This window comes from Montipora capricornis, chromosome 1 (genome assembly GCF_036669925.1).
Source record: "Montipora capricornis isolate CH-2021 chromosome 1, ASM3666992v2, whole genome shotgun sequence".
NCBI classification, from domain to species: domain Eukaryota; kingdom Metazoa; phylum Cnidaria; class Anthozoa; order Scleractinia; family Acroporidae; genus Montipora; species Montipora capricornis.
Genome location: NC_090883.1, coordinates 33968829 through 33977972, shown reverse-complemented (window position 1 = coordinate 33977972; position 9144 = coordinate 33968829). Strand labels below are relative to the sequence as shown.

The window sequence follows — 9144 nt, the reverse complement described above, 5'->3', positions numbered from 1 at the left end:
TTATTTTATAAGCGAATTAAGCTAAGACTGCTCAGACGATAATTGATTTTCGATAGTATATTTAAACACTAACTTAGAATTTCCTGTATCTTCTGCTTCAAGTGTTGTTTTAAGCCGACTTTGTGAACTCTTAAACGACTGCATAGAGTCTTCAGTTCTCAGAAACTAAGTTTCACCTACAGTATCTTATTTCAGAAATAATGTTCGGAAACTAGAGTCAAACCTTCAGTTTTCCACCACACAGACCTTTCAAATTTCGTATTTATCTGATGTCTCTCAGTTCACGGTCCTGCAAACAATTCGTCAGTGTTAAATGAAAACTGGTCCATTTTCATCTGAGTTAGCGAATGTGGGAATAAAATGATTGACATACAAAAAAATGGACTCCGGCGCTATCTCCTCATAAGTTAATTTAAAAAACTCGTTAAGCATGGACGGCACTTAGTTAAGTATTTAATATACTTCTCTTATTTGACTATTTCGCTATAAAGTATCATAAGATTGGCAAGACGAATTACTAACATTCTACGAAGTAGCATTCCATTTGAAATGATTGGTTCAATGTCACCATCATAGTGATTCAAAAATTTGTCAGGCGCGGGCGAATCGTTCTTTCTGTGAATTAAACGACTAATTTTTCTTTGTGATAACAAAGTTTTTCCCGTTAGTTAATTGCCGTTATTTACAAATAATAGGTTCGCACAGTAGCCGCCTCACGAACCATACTCCCGTCTTCAAAATTTCTCAGCAAAACTAGTGAATTACACATTCGCTACGAAGGGAAATTTCATCGTCTAAATTCCTTCAATGCGGCCTTCATACACAAAAAATGTAATATTCACTCTTTTTTACCGAGGGAAGCAACGAGAAAGAAATTAAGAGTTAAAAAGATAAGCGCTTCATAGCGTGCGTATGTAATATTTCTTGGTGCAGCAGAGCTATGGTTAAATGGATAGAAACGTACTTAAGACAAAAAAAGGTGGACGAAGTATTTGAGGCTAAGAAAATGAATTTTGTATATGAGTTATCAAAGAATTGATCGCGTTCATTTAGTAAAGAATACAACCGATGTCGGGGATTTCGTTAAGAAGATATTCTCATCTATTACTGGGAGCTGACTTTGCTCAACCTTAGTTAGAAAAGTTGTGCAAATTCTGTCCTTTTTTCAAACAAAACTGATCAACTTAAATCAAGCAAGAACAGAATCGAAAACGATGTCGCGGAAATTCGGATAAAAAGAAACTTATGAGAGAGTAAACTCTAATCGAGGAATGTATTCAATGATATACGTTTCGCGAGGGCTAAAAAAAGTCGAAGTTAGGTGCAACTTTTCATTTAAAAAACCTATATATTTCTACTTCAAATGTGAGCTCAGTCTGAAATCTCTGCAAGCGACAATCAAGTGTACTGAGTTGCTCGTGATCTGCCGGAGGAGACAAGAGTCTGTAACAACGACATGAGCAAAGCGGAAAAAGGAGCTACAGTAGTTCAGTGCCGATCATGGGGTGGAGTTCCTTTAAATTTATTGTCATCTGTTGTAGTCCCAGCAAACAGCGGCGCTTTCTTTAGTCATTGTAGAAAATTCCTTAGTCAATTACAGCATGAATTTAAGCTATTCACATTTAAATTGTAGATAAATTGCAAATTTTCCCGAAAACCACTGGAGAACTAGGGTGAACCCTTCCGAGGTGAAACATATGCCCTTAGAGGAAAAAGCCGCACACCTACTGTGCGTTCGATTGACCGTATTCCGGAATAGGAAAATATAGAATTGAAGTTTAAAATCCTTCGTTTTTACGGAGATTCACATTAAAATTGTCAAACACTGGCTAAAATGCTATTTTAAACACATCTTTATTTTCCTGTGTTGCTTCCAAAACGCCACATATTAAATCATCACACCACGTATTCTTATTCCGGAATTATAGGGTCAATCGAACGCACCCTTTCAGGTAGACTTTGGTAGTCAATATCGGCCTCATCGGAGCCTTGCTTTCCACAGCAAGTCCAAGTAAAGAACGAGGAGAACATTCAATTCTGTCCTTTAAAACTTCAAGGATGGAACATAAGCATAAGCACGGCGTGCTCAAAATCCTAGCTACTTCATCATTAGTAAAAACCAGCTTTCAACAATAACGAAAAAACTTGAGGATCATCAAACAATTCTGTTGCACCTGCACCAATGATGCATTTTTGTACATTTATTTGACGTCTTCTGAAAAAAAAAAACAGAATAAATTACCAACTTCAGATCTTCATCGTGGGCATAAGGACACTGAATATTTTATTTTCCATATCTTTACTTCTTTACTGTAACTTCATTCTTGGGGATCTAGTCACGGAACGCTTCGCCCGTCGTAAATGGAAATTAACTGCTGAATACCTTGGATGAGACTATCGCAGCAAAACTTGAAACAAAGCCAATTTTGATTGTAAAGCAATGTTTCTCGCCTTCTTTGCAAAGCTCCCGAAAGTGATGGGTCAGTTTTAAATAATCAGGATAACAGCTGAAATTGGCACTTTTAAAACATACGGCACCCACTGAAGTACTCTGGGTTCCAGAGGATATTTTTTTCTTATCGATACTGATGGTTCGCGGATCAGTATCGATAAGAAAAAAAATATCCTCTGGAACCCAGGGTACCATTGAAGTGAAACATGCATGTGGTTTGCCCATCTTAACTGAAAATATCAGTGGTTTTTAAAAGGTGCTAAGTTCTAATTTCTTGGCCGATTACAGTGGAACTTAACCGAACCTTTAACAAACTCATCTGATTTACAAACCAAGCTCGGGCGTTTGGTTGAGATTCAATTTAACAAATCTTCCACGAAAACCACACCCCAACTAAATTCGCACGGTTCCTTTGGTGCTTGTATACCTCGAGAATTCCTTCGACCTCAGTTGCTGGTTTTCAGAAATATGGCGGACGGTTCTCAAGTGGTCAAAACAAGCAATTGTTTTTGGCTAGTCGTAAAACGTTTGTAGATATAACCTAAAAATAATTGTAGCCTAATGAACAAATAATGAATCAAATTTCCATTGTATTGTTTAGACGAAAAGACGGAAGGAAACAAGAACAAATCCCGCAAAGAGAGAACAATATTCACCAAATATCAGCTCCATGAATTGGAGAAAGAATTCCTGAGAAACAACTACTTGACGAGACTTCGGCGTTATGAAGTGGCCGTCAGCTTGGATTTGACGGAGAGACAAGTCAAGGTTTGGTTCCAGAACAGGCGAATGAAATGGAAACGAATCCGTGGGGGAATACCTCCAAGAAAGAATACCACTGTTGATCAGATAGATTTAGACATCTGTTGAACAATAGTAGGCTGTGAAGAAAGAGTTGGAAAATGAGCGCAAATTTACGGAGTTAATTGCCAAGATGATTTTAAGGATCTGTACCAAAAGAGTCATAACTTAAGACCCAGTAATTATTCGTTTATGTTATTTGACGATCACATGGCAGAAAAGTGCCACAAACGTTTTCAAAATTCACGGGCTCGTCTGTAAACAGCAATCTTGTCACCAAATATGAAGAAATTAATTTTTTTTCAAATCTCAGACAATTTAATAGAATCTGTGTTTCAGTTCTGTAAAGTATGGCAGATCGTATGCTATCGTTTCGTGCTGTTTCCCATGGCGTACTGTTTTTGAGATGAGTGCAATTGGAAACGGGCCAGGAAAGATATGAACAGCTGTCATTAGCTGGGTTTACAGGCGTTCAGTTATAGCACTCAATAGTAAGTTCTGCTAAAACGCCGACGGACAAAAGAAGTCATTGTTTCAACTTACAGTAAATGTACCTCGAGTTGCCAGATCAAATCAATGGGTAACCTCACGCTAAATTCGCTATGGCTTTTTACAATAAGAGTGCTTATAATTTTACAGTCATGAATGCAAATAATTTTTGGAGTTATCCCATTCTACGTTATTGTTATTTATTATTGTAATAGATTATTTACAACATTGCCTTAAAGATTAAAATATTCACCGAGGAAATTTTATGATAAATGCAGACGTTGATTGTATATCATTTGCCATTTTCTTTAGATGTTCCTTGTCCAGGAATGACAAAAATAAAAGTACACTGCGGTGTAACTGTTATCAGAATTTTTGTTTTTATCCGTAAAAGGCCTAGACGACTGAATTCAGGGGCACCCTGAGAGGAATTTCGAGTCTTTCGCTTGGCGATCCCAGACTTTACGAGGTTTCTAAAACAATCAAGTTACTGCACATCGTCTAAAGGATTCGCAACCCGAGAAAAATGATCCCCTATGTTTTTAGAAACGCTACATGATTTTCGCCATTTTTGGCCCTCAAAAAGGTCAGCTAGCACTTTCAGGAAGCGAACAGTTCGCGGGGAAGTTCGTGGAAGCTAACTATCAGCTATCAATTAATTTCTGAAAGAATTATTTTATTCACTTACTCAAAATATTTAGTAACAGTAATGCATTATTGAGATTCACAGGGATGGCACCCGACGAAGGGTGATAAGGACGTTTTTTAGTTTCTTGTGATGGATAAAGATGGTTTTATAAAAAAAATTATCAGCGAGAAAACTATGATCTGTTTGGCCCTGAAGTGCCCAAGAGCCGATACAACGTAGATTTGATTTTAGTAGTGTACACCGACAGGAAGATTGTCCACTGTTACTGTTACTTATGCTGTTGAAGGAGCGTTTCATCCCCATATCAGCATCTAGCGTTATTCTTCAGTTGATTTATTCTTCCTTTTTTTACAAGAACCTTTTTCATAAGATTGTCGGAGCTGATACTACATTTTGAAGAATTTTAAAATCATACCAAAAACATACCTCAGGCTGCACTTAAGATTTTATTTTCCTCATTGTTAGCGAGGCGACGTTTTGGGCATGCTTACGCCATCTGAGCTTGTGATACCACATGTTCATCACAATAAGCACTGATGCACTTTGTCAGATTCTCTTTATTTTCTGCCAATAAATTATATGGGGAACAGTCGCGAAAAACATGCTTTGACATGACGACTTGAGGGTTTGAACAATTTAATATTAGGATACCTTGAAAAGATGGAGCTAATCTCTTGGAATAATCCTTAAATTAACCAGGTCACAGATTAAACAGATCTCTCAGGGTCTTGTCCCGTGGCGAAGTGTCGGTGCCTCCCCTTTTTTTGAGGGAAGGGAGGGTTTGGCGGGAGAAGCGCATTTTTGACGGAAATCTCGCGAAGTGGTAAATTCCAATACGCCGCCAGAAAATTTCGAGCGAGCGATAGAAATTTTTTCCTTACCTTGTCAAGCAGGTTCAAATAAGATTAGAAAAGTCTTCCTGAATAAGCAACTAATTCAATGATGAATGTTTGAGGGGGCAAATTAAGATCCGACGTATAAACACGACCTGAGAGATATTCACAGTTGGAGGATGAAGGCTTCGTACTGAGTGAGGCGTAAAACTCTCACCGTCTAAACCGGTATGTCAATAAGCTCATCGCTGCGAGTTTGAGGGGTGCACAGCGATAGCTTGTTGTTAGAGTCAAACTAGGGGTGAGTGAGTTGCGCATAATTCCTCGTATACATGAACGTCCGTGGAGACAAGCTTTTCGAGGACGTGCACGTGAATAACCGTAGGCGATATCCATGTCTTCCGCCCGACGAGTCGTTTAACACCTCTCCTTTAATCAAATATGGTATTTGAATTCAACACTTCTTAGGTTATACGATTAACTCGCCCGGTGTTTTTTTTTTTTTTGTTCCCTTAACAAAGGAAACTAGGGAATAATCAACCATCAATCGTTTATGGCGTGAGACGTAAGGAAATAATACTAGTTTGTTTCACACCAATTGTGGACATTACAACTTAACTCTTTTTGTTTATTGCAAGTTTTAGCTTGTTGATGAACCTTTTAAAAGAGCGTTTTCTCCACTAAATCCATCAAACGTAACTGAAACGATTCTCGTTTGCCTGAGACTGCAGTAAAGATAACTTAAAGTAATAACTGTTCGGTTAAAAAAATATTTCTTTCCTATTACCTTCGTTGAAAGCTTTAAAAGTAGTTTTCTCCGTCATAATTTATTTATCTATTTACTTCTTTATTTAAAAATGTCAAGAGTCCATAACCCAAGAGAAAGAATCTGGTAGCAGGTTTGTCCCCGTCAGCGTTAGAAAAGTGTCTGTCTTTAACCAAGTTTTGCGGGCAAACAAACAATAGGACGAATGTTGTACCAAATTCAAATCTCCCCGGCCCGGGTTAAGATTCTTTGTGTAGTGTATTTGCATTATAAGGTCGCATTCACACTTAAATGATATGAAAATACGTGAGTTGGCCGACTTGATCTATTATTTATTTTCCCGCAAAAACTGATTTTAAAAAAGACACTTTTCTGACACTGATGGCGACTAGGCCAATCTGGGTAAATCTTAGTTCGGATGATGGGCTCTTGAAATAACGTATATTATATTGGTGTAAATAATTAATATGACGCATTTTCTATTTGGTTATGCTCAAATGTGCTTTACAACAATCAACAGCGCAAATGAAGCAGCGAAATCTTTCAAATCAAAATCACTATTGTTGACTTAAAGTGGCTGGAAACAAAGCTTGGCAGAGAGTCGAGTCGACAATGGCACTGACAGGTTTTGAAGAAATTCAAAGCCCCAGTCATGGAATCACGATGCCTTCCAGCTTTTAGCAAGTTCAAAGCCGCTTCCTAAGACCGCGCCATTCTTGTGTTGCATTTGACCTTCGGCAACTACTACCTTTATAATTAATTAGGCTCAAGGTTTATTTCGACTTGGGGTGTGGACTAAGAGGTGCGATGGCGATGGCGAGAAGAAGTTAAAAATAAATCACACATGGTATGATTCACAGCGGTTCACTGAAGTGACATTTCCGTCCAGTGTAACGACGATAACATGATTAAAGCCCAGGGAGCTGTTTTAAGGGCAGTGGCAATTTAGCCAGGTATTCCGAGGGTCAAATTTGCAAATTCTCTCAATGATTTAGAGATTTAGGATCGAGTTTACATGAAACGCCAAACGGCGAACTCCAGGCTGGTACAACTTGTATATATTATATTATATTATATACCCGTGCAACCCTAAACGAGACCTTCACAGCTACATATGGGCTACATATGATGGCATTTTGCTCAGAATACTTTAAATGAGACCAAAAACCGAAATTTACACCCCTAAGCGAGACTACGAGCATCATTGCCCTTTTACACGCGAGTTCCCTACCGCCTCCAGGGTACTTGTTATCAAAACTTGAGAAATTAAAATCTCTCGTTCAAATTTTTCTCTCTGATCTCTATAGATAACAGGCAGGAAATTAACTTAAATCAAACAAGTTTCTTTGATTTTTGGAAAAATCGCAAATTTCATCATGCCCGGGAGTTTTTTTTGTTTGTGGTAAACGCGGTGTTAATTCTCTCTTGTGAAATAAATTCCATGCACCGGTTCGTCACTATTACATTATTGTAACAATAATTATTGAAAGCGCGCAACAGGAACTCACAAATGTGGCTCTATTCCAAAGTAGACAGAAATCCCGCTCCACCGGTATCGGTTTTTTTTCCCATGCAATATATATCCTTTACACACGTCTTGACGGACCTTTTGTGATTTCCGCTATCGGGTCTCAGCTTCTAAACAGATGCATATGTTGTGTAACAATTAAGGTTTGGAACTGAAAACTATCCAGTTGTGCCGTGCGTTTCTTTTAGACCCCAGAAATTTTCGACCCGATTTTAGATACGATAAATGCCTTATTACCATGGCCATCTAACTAACCCTTTCGATAAAAATCGTTTAGCCTGAAGTCCTAGTTCGCGTTCATCTTGGAGTGAAATGTTACCTGGGATTTGTTATCATAAAGAGAATCAATCCCTTTGGTTTTAAAAAAGCTAAATATATTCATGTTTGGATGGAAACGGCCTGCCAGCATTTTTAGTGAGGCAAGGATGTAAAAGATTCTATTCTCAACAAAAAAAAAAAGAAATATATCGTATTTCCGTAGCTTTTCAAAATACTCACGAAAGGTTGCTGAAAATTTAGAAAATAGAGATGTCCAAATTGTATTACTTTTTTAAAGTTGCATTAAAGGACTCCCGTAAAGGTATGAGTTACATAAGAATTAAGTCTTAAGAGGCGTCAAACATTGTTGTAAAACGGAATTTGACTTTCTTTAGTTGAAAACATGTTAGGACTTTAGGGGCTTGACAAAAAGGGTTTTTTTCCGTTGGCTTGTGGTACCTTAGCAGCCCTGGACTCGATAAACAATCATGACAAAATGCAAGCGTGAATAGTTGCCGTTCGATAAAGCAAGGGACACCAAGATTTAGAGGAAAATGATTTTATTTGATTACAACCACTGCTCAATAATAAATATAGTCAGTTCTGCGAAGGTCAAGGCGAAAGTATACAAAAACATGGCGATGGAACACCCCAATATAGGTGATGTCTCAAATGTCTGTACACATGCAGACTCTGCATGACTCAGAGAGATTGCATGCAAACTGCGAAACACACTCTTCGGAATTACCCTATTTGATATACTGAGTAGGAGCGAATTTTCTACATGAATACATTCAAATGAACTTAAGTTTCAGTACGATTCTGTACAAGGTGGATCTCCTTTTTGAAAACGGTGAGTGGGTTCTTTAGTCTATCCCGGTAACTGAGTTACGTACGGGAACTGCCTTTTTCTTAGTCCGTCTTTCCTTCCTTCTCCGAAAACACAAGAAACAATTACAATTTTCAGATGTCATTACGAAGGCCTTAAATGTATGTCTGGTTCAGTTACATACAATCATCCAGTTCGTTTTAAGATCCAGAAAACATCAACAGATCCGATGGACAAAAGGAAAAGCCGGGGATGGCTGTTCTCTGAATCCTGAACAGCAGGTTAAATCAACGGCAATTTCCTACAAGAGAATTCTTCGAAAACGTTTTTGATCTCAATAAGCGGTCGCTTTTTCTTGCTAAGGAGTTGCCAAGACCCTGTAAAACAAACTAATATGGCCATTTTATTACACAACAGGTAAGTCAGTTCTAATTGCCACTTTCAATTTACTACTAAAGTAGTTGATTCCTGTGGCTAACTTGAAAAATGTTTTAAACTCAAATTAAACACTGGTTATTTATGCATCAACTCATCTCCTC

At 38.0% G+C, this 9144-nt stretch overlaps 1 protein-coding gene across 1 annotated transcript in view; it reads left to right on the top strand.

Moving 5' to 3' along the window:
* The window catches only part of LOC138040067 (homeobox protein Hox-C10-like), a 4723-nt gene extending 615 nt beyond the window's left edge, over positions 1 to 4108 (top strand). Inside the window, 1 exon segment of the mRNA XM_068885860.1 lies at positions 3054 to 4108. Within this exon segment, the coding sequence (XP_068741961.1) occupies positions 3054 to 3322 (269 nt within the window). The 3' untranslated portion in view covers positions 3323 to 4108.
* The last annotated feature ends 5036 nt before the right edge of the window (positions 4109 to 9144 follow it).